Below are 19,418 nucleotides of genomic sequence, written 5' to 3'. Positions count from 1 at the left end.
CTTAACCAACTGTAAGCCAATTCTAGTCAGATTGTGTCCTTGCCATCAAATAAATTAGAATGGTCTTGCTGCTGAGGCTGGAGAGCCAATAGGAGGCCTTCCATGTTGAAAGATTAGAAGCCCAGCCATTAGTGGAGGAAGAGATGAAACCTTGAAGTGGAGACACGCAGTGATAACTTATGGAAAAGGTAAAGTTGTAAGGTGGTGACAGCTGCCAGACCACCAGTGTGGAGAGAGGGGGCACTGATGGCCAGGAGCTACAAGTATGAACCTCCACCATTGTCCATTGGAGGCTGCAGGGGGAGACAGAGAAAGGTGTTAAATTGTAGGGCGAGAGCAACATCCTCCCACACCCCCTCCCACCCCCATATAACCTCTCCCCGACCCTAGCAAACGTCTTTTAAAACCTGCATTGCTGCCAGGCCAGGCATCTTCCTCCAGGCTAAAGCCATGTTTCAGTGTCTGTTTGCCAACTGGAAATTTCCAGTTCAGCGTTGCACATCCATTGGCCTTTTAAAGTACCTCGCTTGTCTACCTGCTGCTAGAGAGTGGATGGCTGTCTTTACCACACCCTTCCCCTCCACCCACCAAGCTCTTTGAAAATGTCCTACAAACAGCGATATGCCAACAACCAGCTTGATGTGATTTGCCGGTCCAACAATTCCTGTGGTCCATTCACTACTTTCTTTGAAAATTCAATCCTGCAACTTGACAAAAATATCACATTATTTGATTTAGAGATTGTTTTCAAATTACCGAGGAAAAGAAATAGACTGAGAAAGATGAAATAAAATTGAGTACAAAACCCCGCCATGTCTTCAGTTTATGTGGGACTTCATTGGAACACTGCAGCAGGCCTAGGTCAGAAATGCAAACGTAAGAGCAAGCTGCTGTGTTGAAATGGCAAGCAACCAGAAGAGTCAGCATTCTGGACTCAACATTGAGTTCAACAACTTCAGACCATGAACTCTGTCCTCCATTTTGATATTTTACACTTTGGCACAGGCACTGGGAGAAAGAAATGTCTTGTTTATAAATGTATTGTTTTCAGTCAAAGTGACCTTTATTCTCCTACTAACACTTTCTCTCGACCAATGCTTTGTTTCTTCGCTACAACGACTGTCACTCCATTTACCCTTTGTTCCATGACACCTTTTGTTCTTTAATCTCCCTTGTCCTCAACCTTTCCCTGACCTTGCCTTTATTCCATTTGACCCCCTCCCTCCAATTTTCTCAACAGCATAAAACCAATCATGTTGCCTCTCTTTAATTCTGAAGCAGAATCATATCGGATGTGAAACTTTAATTCTGTGACTAATTCCACAGATATTGCCAGACCTGTGTTTATCCATTTTTTTCTGTTTTATGCCAAAATCTGTTGGTCATTATAATCTTCCAACTACTCTATTTTTACTAGTGTTCTGATTCAAGCAGTTGACAGTTTTAAAACAAATAATGATCACTTCAAGAATGCTGCACAGGACAGATTTTCACTTTTACCAGTGGACTGTAAAGGATTAACCTTTTGCTCCTCTAATCTCTGCAAGCAAAATTTAAAAACTTTTTTTCTATTTGTATCACTTCCAACACTCCCATCATCTTGTTGAATTTTCCTGGCTGCAGCTGTTACTATCCAACCTGGATGAGGGCATGTGAAACAACAGTAACCTGACTGAACACCAAACTGTGAGTCTAATAACACTGAATGCTCAGAACTGTGCTGTACAGTGGTGAGATGTGGACGACATGTACTCTGGAGAAGAAAAGGCTAAACAGTTTCTATCCTTGCTGTCTCAGATGTATCCTTAGCATCTCCTTGCAGAACACCAATTCGGAGGTTCTGGAGTGTTTTAATTCCATCGTGTTGCTAAGTTAGCAACATCTGCATTCACTAGGTCACATTCATTTGATGAATGATGGCTGCATAACCAAAGAGTTTCCAGTGAACTGTGGGCACTGGATCATGACTTCCTGGGAGTTTGTTTTGCCGCTGTGAGGACATCTGCAAGTGGCATTAAAAAAATGCAGATAGTGACACAGACAAATGGTACGAAGTCATTGACAGTCACGACCTCTGGAGACAGATTGTTCGGAAGGACATTGGAAGAAGCAAGAAGAAACCAAAAGCTCAGCTCACCAAGAGGAAGGCCCAAGGAAAAACAACAGCAAAAATTGTGCACCACCTTAGCCCAATTTCTTCCTCTGCAGCAGAGACTGCTACGCCAGAGTAAGGTGTCAGGTATACAGGTTGTGACATGGGTGGCAAGGCTATTGATTTACGAGACAGAAGGCTGTCCCTGTTGGATCGAAGGTAGTTAGGTGGCCACAGGAATTTTCACCGCCCACCCACTCAATTTGCACCCCATGACTGGGATGAAAATTACGGCCAGTACTTCCCAAGAGGCAGTTAAGTCTCCAGCATTGTTTATATCTAAGTATTGAAGCAAGAAATTCATTGTCCCTAAGTTGTCCACCATCCTAACTGGAATCTACCAGGTTGCGCTTTTCAGGAGCAGTTGTCAAACAGCAATCAGTTGTGGGAGATCACACAGGCTAGTTGTGCCCTACTTCACCCTTAAACTCAAGGTCACCCTAATTCAGCACCAATCAGGAGTTGAACTTGAGATATTCTGGTTGATTCTGCTTAGCTGAATGCCACTCTCACCAACTGTACAGATGAAGACATTGCTAGTTACATTTGAATTCATGCGCCCCACCTACATGCCACTTTGTCAGTAGTGACTTCAGCACTGAACTTTTGCTGGTATTCAGTTTCATTGTTGAATAGTCACAGAAGCACATGCAGTACGTCACTTTCATGAATTTGAGGCCAGGAAACAGTTGAAATGGGGGGCTTTACGCCTACAATGTGAACTTAACCACTCGACTCATTCGTCATCTTCAGCAGTGCTGACGGCCTCATTTGCTGGTGTTGCCAGATTTTTCAGTTTGTTTCAGATTTCCCAACATCAATTTTTTTTAATATCTTTCCCAGCTCACTTTGTTAATTATTTCAGAATGATATAACATTGAATGCTCTATATCAGATACTTACATGTTATAATGAATGCTCACCTTAACCCTCTCATGTTAAGTATGCATTGTCCTGAACAGTTTGGTTTTGTAGCCAATTTAGCAAGATATTTAAGCAATTGCATTAGAGAAATGATCGTAGCCAGTAATTTCATGAAGGAACTGATTCCCTTGCTTACTTCAACTTGAAGTAATTTAATAACTTCACTGAAATATACTTTCAGTGAGGCATTTCAGCTAAGATGTTCAATGTGAATAACCACCTGGTAGAAGACTATTCTAATCTGTTACATGCAGTTCTAGAGTTTAACTAATCCATGTGAACTCAACTCAAGGACAAAACACGTGAATGCATCATTGTGAGATAATAGGAAAGGCTTTTTTTTTTAAAATTCACCCTTAACAATACAGACGGAACTCAATTTGAATTAATTCCATCAACTTGCTTTACTGTACCAACAGGCTACAAAAATCAAAAAGGTTTACAGCATTGCTACAGGAGTGTGCAAGTCGTGCTAAATAAAGTTTTTTTTTTAAGCAAACAAAAGGTTTAACTTTCCAAAAAACCGAAGAGGACGGGGTCATTTGATTCCTCAAGTGAGAATGTTGTATGTCTTAGGGTGACTCTTAATTTTGCACGTCCGTCGCCATATACATAGCTTACAGAATTGGTCACAAATGGGGGTGACAGAACGTAAACTGATGACCTAAAGTGTGACTGCCGCATTGACCATTTCAGTTTTGCTTTAATGGAGTTCCTCAAAAGACTCCTTGGTAACGGCAGTGCTTTGGCTACAATTGCCTTTTGTGTGCCTCTGCTGCTTTGGGAGAATTTTCGGAACAATTCCACATTGATCAGCCAGCAGGGGGAAGCAAGATTTAAGGAAACAGATTTTGACAGAAAAACAAAGATTTTATTTTGTGCATTCCTATGGGTGCCACTCTTTAAAAGTGTACCATATTTGCTTGTTTGAATAACCTTACAGTTATGTGTAGTTTTTATCACTTAGTGAGAGATGGCTGTACAATATAAAAATAATTTTAAGAGCAAAGAAAAAGGATATTGAAAGAGGTTTTTGGAATGGGCATCAACAACCCCTAATTTTTCTTGTACATGAATGTGGTAGACTGTTACTCAATTTCTATTCTGTTGTATGGGACACTGTCATGTGATACTTTAGATGGTCACTGTGATAGAAATTCCTTTGAGTTGAGCTGACATGAATCTAGTGTAAGAGGGAAAAAAGAGTCTGAAGACTCAGCTACAAGAGTGGTTATATTAAGTGCCTAGGTCCTTGAAAATTAGATTGGTTTCGTTCTGTTATTTAGTTATTTTCTACCGGAGTTGTATCATGTTGCACACCCTTCACCCTGCTAATGTCTGATTGCATTTCTTTCAAATATTACCCATAACAGCATTTCCACTCTTCATGCCCACTCGGAATGTGTTCTGAAGTTTTAATCATTTTCAAAAGATATCTCAAATTCATCAGATTAAGACTATTGCTTTTTATCAAGAATAGTTTTTGACGGCCTGACCTGTTCCCTTTGTAGCTTTACTTATCTTTAATTTAACATTTCTTCTAGGTTTGTTATTATATTTTCTCCTCCTGTTCAGACTCCTTTACAAACACTGACTGATCATTTCAAAGGATACTCTGTTCCCAGGCCTCTATCAATGCTGCTGTTTGGGTAGCCACAAGAAGATATGAAAGAGCAGGTCATGTTTACTTTTTATGAATTTGCTCCCTCTCATTGGAAAAATGTTCAGCTTCTGTTCAGCATCCCCATCAGACAGCACACTGCCGCTAGGAACTTACCATCTGAGGGGAATATCTGTACCTTGTATCCACTATTCCTATTTTTTTCATGACATGATCTGATTGAATGTTGATTATAGCTGAAAATTTGACCCACTTTATATGAATCTCATCAGTGACCACCGCCCTCTCAGATTTAATCTGACAAGAATGAACTAATAAATTGAACTAATGCTCAAGTTAACTGTATTCATTTATTCAGATTGCCCAATAATGTCCCTAATGTAGGCCATGCAGTAGCCTTTTCCTGTTTTCCCATTCAAGGCCAGTACAATAACTCATACTTTATATGCAGTGTCTTGGAAGTATGCAGATATTTTTCCAAATTGCAAAATTAGTTAGAAATCTAATTTACACATTATGTACAGGCAGCCTAATGAACTGACTTATTCAGCATTCCCTTTGTATAAGGACATGCAGAATTGCCCGTGATCTCTCAAATTGAACTATAATTGAGAACATAGAAAAGAGAATTATAGACAAATTTCTGTTCCAGTGAAGTGCTATCCTGCTGGTGCATTTTTAGTTAACTGTCTTGTCTATGTCTGTCTATACGAAGTTTCTAGTACTTGACCACAATAGGCAAAAACAAAATCTGCAAATAATATACAGTTGCACATTTATCAAAATGAAGCAATATTTTTAGAATCTATTAAAGAACTCCATTAATAAGATTTAAGCAATTTGAGATCACATACCTGTACTCGTAAAGGTTTTGCTGTTTGTCTCTAATCTCATTTTCAAAAACAAAATGGTACATAGGAGCAAATTGCTGTTTTGGTGGGAATTGTTCTTCCTCCAAATCTCTCTCATCCCTGTGGAGAAGCACCTGGCTTCCATTCAATGTCTCTTTGTGTTGGCACAGCTCAGATTGGGAGCTCAACATGTGGGGGATTGCAGGCACAAAACAACATCATACCACAAAGTGATACAGTTGCAGAGTATCGTGCCACCCTGACATTGGTATTCTCTAATAAAAGCCACTTGAAAATTGTACACAAGTATTGTTTGAACACAGATTTGTGGAGCAGTGTAATTTCAGATTTCTCCCAATACAGAAGTGAAGAAAAGCACAATTGATGAACTTTAACCTTGAGGATGTAAAGCTACTGGGATAACAGGATTAGAGTCAGTGAAAAGAACAATGTGTGGAGTGTTACGATGGTTGCCATTTGCTGCTTTCCATGTTACTTCATTGCAAATGTTGAATGTTCCACCCAATAAGATTGTTTGTTTCTGTTCTTTGTCACATTGTAGATGAGGGTTCTCCACTAGTTTGGATGCAAGAGTTATTGATGAGTTTTAGTTTCAAATAAAAGTAAATATGGCTAAATTTTTGCAAGTAAAGCAGTAAGCAGGAATTGTAAAATTGGAAGACCTATCTACATAAATGGTCCCTGCATGCACCATTTCTGCTCCAGAAAGGCAGCTTTGGGATTAAATTGGACTGGCTGACCCTTGAAGTAGATCAGACGCAGCTATGAAAGTGAGAATATATCAGGGCCAGTTGGTTAAAAAGCCCACCTCGGTTTACCTCTGCTCCTGACAGCAGTGCACAACTGCATTTGGCAGTTTACCGATACTTTTTTTTAAAATGAAATTTAATCAATACATTACTTTTTTAATGGATGCTAACAATCAGAATGACACCACTTGGGTTTGCAACTGTGGCTCTCTTTCCTCATGTATAGCAGATCATTGATTGGATACATATAATTATCACTGAACCAGAGGACAATCCTGGAGTTTTCCTCAACACAAATTGCTATTACTTCGTCACTCTCAAGCTGACATGTCATCTGCATCAAATGCAAATCTGTAACTGTTTCACTAGTGGCTACCACGCCATTTTCATCCTGGGAGGCTCATCAATGGGACATTTCAGCTAAGTGCAACATGCCCTAAAATGGTCCATATTCATTGTGGTAGATTGCATTCTGTATCCCATGGTTATGCAAAGAGTATTGGTGCTGGAAGAGTCACAGGAACTGTAAGAATTATCTTCAGATAGGAAGAATTGCATGAAGGTGTGAGAGAACTGAAATTAGGAAAGGCAGACAGTAGCTGGCAGCCAAAGAGGCAAGGTAGTTCTTAGCCTCTCAGCCCAAATGTGAAAAATGTGATGAATTTAGTAACAAACGGAAGATTGAATTAACATCTATTGACACCTAAGTAATTAGCCTCTAGCACCTATCTTGAAGAAGGCATCCACAGTCTACCATCTTTGAGCTGTTACTCCATGAGACCTAGTGGAAAGAAAGTGAATCCACCTAGTGTCTTTTACTATTCTAAGATTTCCTTGAGTGCCAAGTAAGAATTTTTGAAAATGCGGCCTTTGTCATAAAGTAGTGAACATGGCAGCCGATAATATTCAGGTCTGCTTGAAAGCATAGACAGGGCCTTAGTTTTAGCAACTCATCATAAAGAAGGGAACTTTTGACCGTGCAGCACTCTCTTTGTGCTGAAATGGAGTGTCAGCCTAGTTTCTGTAAACACATCTCTAGAGATTGACATTTCTCAAGGGGGATGCTTAAGATGGTTACGGCTAGTGACTCCTTATATTGGTGAATTTTTTTTTTTTAAAGATATATTTCTGACTGACCTGTTGGAATGTCAGCCCTGAAAGTGGACATGTTCCAAGTCAGAGATAGTAGAAACTGCAGATGCTGGAGAATCTGAGATAACAAGGTGTAGAGCTGGATGAACACAGCAGGCCAAGCAGCATCAGAGGAGCAGGAAGGCTGACGTTTCGGGCCTAGACCCTTCTTCAGAAATGTTCCAAGTCATACCCACTAATTATGAGTATACAAAAGTGATGGAGCAGAAAGCATCAATTGGTTTATCAAACCTTTCCCAAACAGTAATGGTCAGATCACCATTACTAAAAGTTTCTTCTCTCCTCCAACCACCTCACCTAACTTGTGCCAATCCCCACAACAATGTATTATCCTGGGACAGGCACAGGCAAGAGAAAACTCCAGGATGAAGGAGGCAAAAATTCCTGTTCGATGTCCTGAGATAATGGAAAGTAATCTGGGTGGTCACATGGCCCAAGTGTCACCTATGAAGACACTTGCTTTCTATAAGATGTTCCAGTCAGCAATTATTCCAGTTCCCTCTTGAAGGCATGCAGACAGCCAACACCCACCCCACCAGCTGACAAAGCATTCCAGAAGCTCATTTCTCACTCGGTCAAGAAACTTAGCTTAACATTGAGTCTATTCTCATTCTTAAAACAAAATATTAAACTTGTCTCCTCTGCTTGTCCCTGATCTGTTAAACTGGAATGACCTGGTAATAAGAACATTATGTAGCTTGTTAATCATTGTATTCATCTCTGCTAGGTTGCCTCTGGTAGGGTGTTAAGGGCTTTTTCATAAGAGTAATGAAGTTACTGAGGTAAACCATGCCAGATATTTATCTTGTAGATTTCCTCTGTAAGTTTGTCAAGGCCATATCATTCGTCATGGAGGGAGAACCAAAACTGGATGTGCTACTCTCGTTGTGATCTGACCTGCAACCAGACTATGTTGAAATTTGTGTACTTTGATTTATATAATTATGGTTCTTTTAATACACCCCATATCTTGTTAGAGTTAGTCACAACCTCCCTGTGTGCACTTTCAGTGATACATTAACACTGGAATCTTTAGCCCTCTCAACCTCTTTATGTATTGTTCCTTGCAAATGCTTCATCTACTCTGTGTTAGCTCTACCTACATACAAACTGTTTCTTTCACCTAAATTAAATGCCATTTTTGAATGTTATTGTACTTCTCTACCACCTCATGCCTTGCATAAGAGAAACCTATTGAAACAATCAGGCCCGGGAATCTAAATATTCCCTTTTTTGGCTGAAGGAAGTGCATTGTAAACTCAAATAACCTGCACCCAAAACTAACCTGCAGTTGAGATAAAGATAATTTTTACATGAAGCCCTTGGATTTGACACCACAATGGGATGTAATTCCAGACTTTTATTAAACTGGGCATTGAAAAGTGCCCAAAAGGAGTTTGTAATTTCCTTATTCTTTCAACCAATTGCCTTTAATTTACCTTCAATCACAAATGAATAAAATGTTCCCTTGGTAAGAAGGGTCAGGATCTAGTGAATCACTGTAAACAAGCCACTGCCTAATTGGACTGTGAGCAGAGCATAAAACTAGTCTTGGTGCAATGTGGCATCAAGACAACAGTATTATTAATGTACAAACATATTATTTCTATCCTGAACAATTGGACCATATTTGCAGCAGCAAGACATTTTTTCGGCATTGCTTTTCGGCAGATTTTTCTTTCCTGCATCCTTCAATTTAAAATTTCATTGCCCTGTTAAGTGCGAGTTGATAATGCTACATCAAGGGAAATGGACATCTAAGACTTAGTGAACGGTAGGACTAATTATCTGTTTCCTTAACAAATAAGATTTGAGGATTGAGAAGGAAACAGGAACAATGGAGAATGAAGGTGGGTTAGAATCAACTTGGGTGCAAAAGGAGAAAGAAAGATTGGACTGAGAAAGAGATAAGGGGGTCAGATATGAAATGAATGAAATATAAAGGAATTTTGGAACAAATCTGGCAATTTACTGCATATAGGATGAAAGTTGGTAGTTTAGGTAGTTCCCTTTCTAGACCAGAGAGATTGAACAATTATCACATAATCAAAAAGGAACTTGCACTGTTAAATACCAACTTTAACTTTGTGCCGTGAATTAATTTGAGTTTAATATACAAATCCAGCACATTTTGAACAGTAATTGGGTGGTTGAGCAATGATGCCTTTGTGTGAGGCCGTCAGCAGCATGGCAAATTGAGCAATTTATGTCAATTCACAACCCATGCATACCTCTTCTTCTTTACCTAACTTGCTGGCCAATTCACAATTTTAATGAAAGCATGCATTGTGATCTTGCCACTTTCTCAAGAAAGATTTCGGCCATTGTAATTGATCCATTTTAATTTCAGGGTAGAAAAGTGTCTGCATATATTAATCATTTGAATATTGTCCTTCAGTTCGGGACATATCACTTTCAGAAGGATGTGAAGGCCTCCGAGAAGTTGCAGCAAAGATTTATGAAAATGATTCCAGGAAAAGAGACTTGAGCAGATAGTTTGGAGAAGCTGAGGTTGTTCTCATTAAAAAGACTTGAGAGAAGATTTAATAGGGTGTTTAAACTCATAAGAATCATCTAGACAGAGTAGATAAAGAGAAACCGCTCCCTATGGAGGAAGAGTTGAAAATCAGAGGCCACAGATTTAACATGAGAGGGAAAAGAACTAACTGCAAAAGGAGGAAAACGGTTTTTGAACCAATAGGATCTGGAAAGCACACCCAGAGTGTGGTGGAGGCAGATTGAATCACAGCTTTCGTAAAGGAATCAGAGAAGCATCTGAAGAGAAATGATGTGCTTGATCACATGGGAAGGGCTAGGGATTGGACTTTCCTGAGCTTTCATTGCAGAGATCGAGTATGATCAAGATGAGTTGAATGGCCACCTCTTTTGCTGTAACCATTCTACAATTCTAATCCAAGAGTTAATCTAAGTATAGGAATTACTCACAGGATTATTATAAATGCTTCAACAAAATAACAGACTGAAAAATCAGCATGTGGCAGGCAGTGAAACATTGGAAGAGTACTGAGGTGGAGCTTGTTTTATATGTATTTTGCATTAAGGAAGCAGCTTTTGACGACCCCAGAATGCTACAAACTCCATGGGTGAAGAAATGTCCAGAAAGGCATTATGAGATGTAATCAATGTTTTTCTTTTAAAATGTGTGGGTCAGAAGGCATTGAAATTTTTAAAAATTTGCATTGGTGGAGAAATGAGATGCCATGAAACATGACATAGAGCCAACTGCAGGTGGATCTGGTATCCTATGATAATTCATTGCAGGTGAGAGGAAACTGTTTCAATTATTTTCCTTACCATATGGTAAGGAAGCTAAGACTAATAAATAATTATCAGAATTTATTTGTACATTTGAAACTCTTGATGGCTACTCAGTAATCAGTGGCAGCCTAAGATTGTAAAACATTTAAAGTATGGCCTTTAATTTACTGAACTTTTGGACAATTTTAATTGTAATCTAAAATATGTTAGATATATGCTGATATAGATTATTTAGAATAAATATAATTTACACAGTAAGCCTTAATATTGTCATGAATAGGAAGCATCAATAAGTTTTAGGAAGAGATTGAGCAATGTTGCTGGCAGTGTGCAATAATTTTGTCAGACATTGTTGTAATTTCACAGAGCTTGGTTTATAACTGGCGTGCCTTCTAATGAGCTGGGCCTACTCTGCATTGGTTCAGAATGAAGGTACATAGGGTCACCTCGGTCAGGTCAGGTAGGTCAAAGGAGCCTCAGGAGAAAGTCGCTAAATTGGTTCAGCTGGTGGGGCATAGTTTCTGACCTCATCTCCTCTCAAACTCCACAGAGGAATGAAAGACTTCAAGAAAAAGAAAGTGACTTCAGAAATCTTGCAAAGCAATGACATTTTCCTTTGCTTTCTCCCAGTTTGTGGATGTCCAAGAGGAGAGTGAGGTTTAACTACATTTTGATATTCAAGAGCAATGATTATCCATGGAAATGCAGGGTCTGAATAGACAGAACTGAGCAAGCATTTTTGCCAGATGGAGTGAACATGTCAACAGTCTTGTAGTGTCTCAGATTCAAGATACACCTTCTGCTGTTTGCTGTATGCTCCTTCCTTCATTGTAGCTTGCCAAGTCACGACCTGGAACGTTCACATGACAACTACAGAAAAAGAGGACAGGGAACATTACCACCATCCTCTCTTCAAATCAAATAAAGTACCAACTTAATACACTTTAGTTTAAAATAAGATTGAGAACTGAAATGCCTTTCAGAAAGGAACTGCACACTGACCAAATAAGCAAAAATAAGATTTATGCTATGAAGGTTATATGTAATTTTTATGTATCATGCTAAGTAAATTAATGTATTGATAACTGACTCGCCATTTTAAAGGCAACAAACATTTTCAGAGATCCTGTAGTTAGAGAAAGAGGGACAAATTAAGCATAATTATTAAAGGATATTGTACTTTTTTTTCTTAGAACCTACTCAAGGTCATTGTAAAAAATCATTTAGTCTAAGTTGGAGTACTATTCTTTGATAACAGTAAATTTGGCTTTATAAATAGCAGGGGTTAGTACTGAGAAATTCAGGGGAAAATGCCTTGCATAATATGTTTAAAAAAGCGTCAAGTTATTATTACCTTGGATTTTGTAACATCTGGCCTGTAGTTCTTTTTGTTCCACTGGTGTGGGTCTATCTACATGTATCTCCATGTAGCTCAAAGCAATTAGCATTCTTTTCAGTCCTGGGGGTTGATCAAGAGAAATCAGTGATTTTAAAACTCCGTACTGGCAAAGTACAAAGCAGTACACAGCTGGGACTGAATTTTGAAAGCGCTGACACCTTCTAATCGGTTATTCAATGCTGAAAGGATAACGGTTCTCGTTAACCCTGTGGAGTACTCACTGATAGCTGACGGGTTGCTGATGCAGATGAGGGGCCCTTTACCCACCTTAGAGCGAAATATTGAATCAATTTGGAGCTTTGGGAAGAAGATTAAAAATAAGATTTCATCTATCAGGTAGGAGGAATTGTTAATAGGGCTCTTTAAAGGGCATCCTTTCAAAGAAAATCATAGCTACAAAATTATGATTTTTCTTGTTTCAAAGAATCGATAGGAAATTGTAAAACCATAGTGTCTAATTTTGGAGTCTGATTGTATATACCAGTTAACAACTGACTGATCAATGACCATCTACCCTCTTGATCTCAGTTTGGCCTTTACTTGTAAAAAAGGGGTCAGGAGGCTGACAGTAGCATAGACAAAACTCTAAGGGGCCATTTTATGCATGATTTTTGATTAACATACCAATGGTTGCAATATCTTGTTTTAATATAGATGGAACATGAAAGAAGTTAGAAATAATGTTAGATGCCCCCATTTGAATCAGTTCTCTATTTAATCTGGTGTTTATCAGGGCCATAAACTGAAAGCTAATAATTTTGGTGAGGCCTGAAATAAAGCCTGAAGCTTGAATTCCTGCCATTAGCCCTTGATGATGAATAGGGCTAATGAATACAAGTAAGTGGTTGGAATCTGTGACCAGCTGCATCAAGGCAGGTAATACAGCTCCGATTTAATTGGGAGCAGGTATTGGTGGGCTGTATTACTTTAATTGGTAAGGAGGATTTCTAAATGGAAAGGACAAAGTATAATGGCCAAATTGTGCTGTACAATAGCACTTAGGCTGGGATTGTATGCATTCGTTAATCTGCTGAGGAATGAGGCAATTCTGAACAATTTTCTCAGTGAAACCAACTCCAGAAAGCTTGTCCCTTTTGTTCTCCCTTGGGAAAATGCAAGATTGAAACAGAAAATACCTCTATGGAGGCAATCATTTGCCACGTGTGGAAAGCGGATACAGCTGTAAACTATGAAAAAGGGATCTTTGTAGCACAATAAAGGATGGAAAGAGAGATAAAGCCAGGGATAAGAGTGGGCCTGTCATTGCTTCAGTGAAGGTATAAAGTGATGACATTTACAGTGACAATTGAAACCATAAAAAGGACTTGGTAAAATTTAGAGACAGAAATTTGATCTTTAAAAGACAGGCTGTGATAATTAAAAGTGGACTTAAACTGTTAAACAAGTCATTAATGAAAGAAGGGTTATAGGATCCTTTTAAAAATTTAATGATGCAGTTGCCATTAATCTAGGAACTATATTTTCTGTCTAAATCAACTACATCTCATCATTAGACGCTAGTATAACTGTACTCTTAAGTAATATGTCGGTTTGTAAATAAGGATGGCCTTTAAATGTCAAATCATTAGTTTCAAGGAATCATTTAAGAAGCTTATATCTTTTAATATTGAGCTGACATCAGCATTTTTACTTTTTTTTGAAGTTCATCAAACTGTCAAGTTGTAACTTGAAGGGCATATTTTCATTGAATTTTTAAAAAATCATACCATTATATTTTAATTAGTAAATTAATGTTGAAATGAATAGAGAACCTTTTCTTTAAAACAACAAAAGGATTGTAAATGACACTAACCTCAGATATCAGTATCCTGCAATGCATCCTACGCTGTACAGACAAAGTTTACAATGTACAAAAGGAGAATAATTTTAATTTAATCAGCCATTCATGAGTCCATTTTTATTATGAAGTGCTAATATTGCTTAAGGTTACAACAAAACTAAAATAAGTTATGACAGTTGCTGTTAAAATATTGCAACAATCAAAACGTATGATCTGACAACACCATCAAATGACGATGGCATGGAAATAATATGCTCCTGTTTCAACATCCGGACTTGTCTCCTCGGAAATGATGCACACATAAACTAAGAGGCCCAAGGCACATTAGAATTGGTCCTTGAACCTCATCTGCATAGTTGCTTGTGGACAAGCCATTACACAGCAAAATTAGTCAGCTTTGCATCGACTTTACACACCAATTTCAACCCTGATGCATCTTTCAAAAAAAAAGTAAATCCACATCTCACCCACTATTCTTTGATGTTTTGTAAGCAAGGTTCCTGATCATTCCCCCCACCAGCACACTATGATGAAACTATCGCCACATGATGTTTTGTGAACTCCCAGTGGACTTAGACAAAGCAAACATTTTACTTACGGTTGTACTTGCGACATGGGCTGAGGTGACCTCAGTTGATTAGCTTCAAAGTTTGGGCGAAGGTTGACCATATTCCTTTCGGGTACATTGTAATAATCAATATTATGATTTAATAGACTTCATTGTCTCTTCTTACCTTGTGATAATGCAGGTTGGAAATCTAAAAGGGTTCCACATCGTGAAGCCTACAAGCAAACAATTTGGGAAAAGAATCAGAAAACGGAGTGAAGAGCAACTGTTGCAACAGCTTTCCCAGGATCCCCAGGTGGGTTTCATGTGTTGGAAAATGAGGAAAAGTGAGATGTATACCTCTGCTAATGGCTGAGTTCACTTTTTCAAAGCAACGCTGTCTGATGTATAACAGAGTACTGGTGTGTTAAATAGAGATACAAAAGTTTTGAGTCATTTTTAAGATCAAAATGGCAGATTGCATGATTATAGCCTAGTTTATTTTTCCCATGTCCCCCAGTATTAAACCATTTGGCTATTATTTACCCTTAATAATAAGTATTATATTGTACTAAATAACATTACATTTTCCTTCTAAAACATATTTTAAAATTATGTTAAGAAAATAGTTAATTTACATTCACACGGAGTAGTCATTTGTTTCCCTTTTGTGTGTGGTTTGTTCTTATTCTTTGGTTTTTGTGTAAATGCTAACCTTTAAAGCCTTTGAAACTGATAAGAATTGTACCAAATCCTAAAAATGATATAGTGATGGCGCTCAAACAGTTCCGTACACACAGATAATGCTTGTTTAAAACGTCATGTGTTTAATATGGCATTTTAAATTGACTTGCAATCTGTAGATTAATTACTAACCAGTACATTAGCTTTCTTTAAAAAATCCAGTTCAGGTTTTAAAAATTAAAAACAAATATTGTAGGATTCTGATGAAAGATCATTGACCTGAAAAATTAACCTCCCTTACTTACTGCACAGATGCTGTGCAACCTACTGAGTGTGTGCAGCATTTTCTGTTCAACCTTTTTTAAACCGTTAATCTCATGGGCTGTCATAATAAAGTTGCTGTTGCACTGCAGCTTTAGCTTTTCAACAGCTAGTGTAATATAGGTACACAAGTATAAGGTTCCACACTGTTTGCCCTTCACACCCATTGCAGTATCATAGCAATCTGGTGCAAAGCCAAATTTTAAAAAGTGCTCATTTTAAAACGGCTCCCAACTAATATTACTAAAAGATGCATATGGTCATCTTTTGAAAGAATTCCCAGTTTTTAACATGGAGAGAGCTACCTACTCAATTTCATATGTTTAATGTGTTTCTTCATTTTGTGATCGACACTTTAAGATTAAATATGAGAGATCATGTTTTCATTCGATTAATAGGCACTAACATTTAATGGTAATTCTGTTTAAAATATTGTTTGCTGTCTTTGGTTTTGTTGAAATGCTTGTGTTGTTGAGTCACAAAATGACAAAGTCAAACCGATGATGCAGAATAGCCAGCCAACTGGGAGAATCCAACATTTTATGTAATTACTATAATGCAGCAGATGAATGTAACATCTTTTTGCTCCTAAAATATTTTGCTACTTGCCGTATGGAATTTGCCACTGACCAAATAATTTTCAAATTTCCAAGTTAAGTGTCATGATTCTTTCTATCAGCTAAAACTAGTAATAAAACCTCAGTTCCTCATTTTGCCTTTTGAATACCGACTGAGCTTTACTGACTAGACATTTGTAATTATCCTGGTTTACAACTCTGTTGTTATAATCTTACCTAGATTAACAAAAATTGTCTGCCAGATGCCAGAAACAGATGATCATATTGGCTAATGTGAAGGGATTTGGATCAGTGATAAATCTGGATATGCTAAAGAGTTAATTATTGTTGTAGCTGAATTTGTGTGACCAACTAGACAATGGTCTTGGAAATTAAAATAATCCGTAGAGAGCAAAATTTGATAAAGTGTACTAGGGTTTGATATCAGTGAAGACAGGAAGTTCTTTTTTGGGCTAGATTTCATGTTTGGTGGTGAGAAATAGGAGTTGGGGAACTTCCCAATGCCATGATTTCACCTGTATCCTGGCAGTACTAGTGCAGTCAATCTTTCTCTGTACCTGAGCCAATCCACCTTTAGTGGTGCAACCGTTCACTGCCTGTGCTTAATAGGCTGCGTCTATTGGGAAACCTTTGAAGACAGCTGCCCTTGTGAAATGGGCATCTATGGCAGTGTGAATCCAATGTTTAGCAGCCAACAGAGAGACACCACTTGGGTCAGTGACAGAGCCCTGAAATGATCCCGCAATGAAGAAACTGATTATCACCCGTGAGTTTCAGTGCTAGCTGCAGAGACCTTTGAGTATGGAAGGTGAAAGGTCATTATCAAGGAAGTGTGTTATCATCATTCTGTATAGTTACAGTCTGCTCCTGCAATGACACTCAGATTTTTCCAGAGAAGTAAGCCAGTTTCATTAGAGCCTTGACTTCTGGATACTTTCAGGACCTCGTCCATAACTTTATCTTCTGAGGTTATTCTTCTTCCTACTCAGGGACCCTTATTCAGGCTGGCTAATGTTGTTGTTGCACTGCCTCAACTGCAACCAATTGCAAGTGAGCTGCACTATTTCATGGCAGGATTCCTTCTTTGGGATAGCAAACCTGGCTGAATGCCCCATTGGTGCCAGATATTTGAGCAACACCCAAGTTGCCACAAAGGTCAACTCTACCTCTTCTCACCCTCTCCAATGCATCCCCGTTTCCGAGCTCACTTTCCTGAAGAGGTCTGCCTACTTGGACACTTCTTAGAACTTTCCATCCTTAAGAATGGTGTTCCATTCCTTTCTCAACTGCAAGATGCTGGTTTACATGGCCTTCAGAACTTTGCTGACATTGTGAAAATCTCAAAAATTACTGATTCAGCACTCCAATGCCTAGGCGGTGATAACATTTCTTGTGTTGCCTGCAAGCTCCTAACTCATTTGCTTTCCCACACCAAGGGCACTTGGCAGTGCCAGAAATGGGGACAGGAATTCCAGATCTATTCTCTGGCTGCCATTTAGTTTCCTCACTAAATCTAAATCCACCCTTGCTGTGCTAAGTAGAAGGCAGGCTGGTTTTGAGAATGGTATTAAAACACACAGGTATAGGTATTGACTGAGTTGTTCAAATCCTCAATTTTCAACTTTGGCAAGAAACAAAACAGAACATCACAATTTGACCAGCTTTTCATCAGCTTGAAGGGCTGAATAGCCTACTCCTGCACCTATTTCTGTGTTTCTATGTCTTTACATTTGTGCAACTGTCCTTTCCATTGACATCTATTTGCTACTGCCAACTTTATACTGCTGCTAAAATGGTGTTTCGTCCCCATTGGTTCATGTGTTGTTGTAGCGGGTGGACAACAACAGTATTAAATGATTGAGATGCAGGGATGTGTAGGAGTTACGTTGTTTCTTTCTCAGTTATCTTTACGTTTTCAGAGCAATTTTAAATGAAGAAATTGGCAAATTAAAAAGGCTCAAGTACAATCCATTGTAATATGGATTGTTCATGGTCTATGGCTGCAGAAAAAGACGATAGCTTAGTGGTATTAATCCAGCAACCCAGGTAATACTCTGGGGACCTGGGTTCAAAGTTCGCCATGGCAGAATGTGGAATTTGAAATCAGTTTCTAAAAAAAAAACCTGAAATTGAGAGACTCATGATGGCTGTGAATCCATTGTTGATCATTAGAAAACCCATCTGGTTCACTGATATCCTTTAGGAAAAGGAAACTGCTGTCCTTACCTGGTCTGGCCTACACGTGACTACAGACCCACAGCAATGTGGTTGACATTTACCTGCCCCCTGGGCTTTTAGGGATGAGCAATAAATGACGGCCTAGCCTGTGATGCCCTTATCCTGTTAATTAAAAAAAATTCCAGAGGTGTTTTGTGTTTTGTAGTACATTTATTCCATCACTTTATTTAGTTGCACAGAGAAAGGAGTACGGTGAAAATCATTTTTTTCTCGTACTTCCAGCGTGAGCAGTTTATGGTTCAGGAACTTCCAGTCTTCAGCTACATAATGACTGAAGAAAAATAGGAGAAACCAGAAAACCATTGACCTGATGAGCTGTATTCAGTTATTAATACCAGCAGAATTACTCAGCATGACTCAAAAACTAATGACAGTAAATTACCTTTCGAGGCAACTGCTTCCTGCTGCTGTTGGCAAAGAGGACTTAATACTGGAGCTTCCTGATCAAATTTAACATTTTCTATTTTTGTTGAATAATCACACTGTACTACTGGAACTGAAGAATAGTATTGTTTATGAACACTTCATCATAAATCATATGTATCTTGAGAAGAGGGAACAGAGTATTTTTGTGTAAGTTGGCTCCCACGTATAATATCAAAAAAAAAACCATTGAAATGTAGGCTGGGTCAGAACAGGTACGAAGAAAGTGCAGGAATTGCTCAGGGGAAGGTACCAGAGAAAGACAAGTCATCATTCATAGAATCCCTGCAGTGTGGAAACTGGTCCTTCGGCCCAACAAGTCCACACCGACCCTCGGAGCATCTCGCCCAGACCCATCCCCCAATAACCCATCTAATCTACACACCCCTGAACGCTACGGGCAATTTAGCATGGCCAATCCACCTAGCTTGCACATCTTTGGACTGTGGGAGGAAACCGGAGCACCCGGAGGAAACCCATGCAGACACGGGGAGAATGTGCAAACTCCACACAGGCAGTGGAATTGAACCCGGTTCCCTGGCACTGTGAGGCTGCAGTGCTAACCACTGAGCCACCGTTCCGCCCTGGAATTTTCCTCTGGTATGGACAGGTTATGCCAGTTTACTGGCAACGTTCTGCCTGTGAGCTATTTTCCAGAAGTCCAGATCGACGCAGTGT

At 38.9% G+C, this 19,418-nt stretch overlaps 1 protein-coding gene across 1 annotated transcript in view; it reads left to right on the top strand.

Moving 5' to 3' along the window:
• The window catches only part of LOC109933936 (PC3-like endoprotease variant B), a 746,762-nt gene that overhangs the window by 182,800 nt on the left and 544,544 nt on the right, over window positions 1-19,418 (top strand). Inside the window, exon 3 of the mRNA XM_048598131.1 lies at window positions 14,699-14,812. Coding sequence (XP_048454088.1) covers window positions 14,699-14,812 — 114 coding nt within the window. The remainder of the gene's footprint in view (window positions 1-14,698; window positions 14,813-19,418) is intronic.

This window comes from Rhincodon typus, chromosome 6 (assembly GCF_021869965.1).
Source record: "Rhincodon typus isolate 14 chromosome 6, sRhiTyp1.1, whole genome shotgun sequence".
Lineage (NCBI taxonomy): Eukaryota > Metazoa > Chordata > Chondrichthyes > Orectolobiformes > Rhincodontidae > Rhincodon > Rhincodon typus.
Note: the sequence above shows the minus strand (reverse complement) of the source record. Positions and strands in the feature narration are given on the sequence as shown.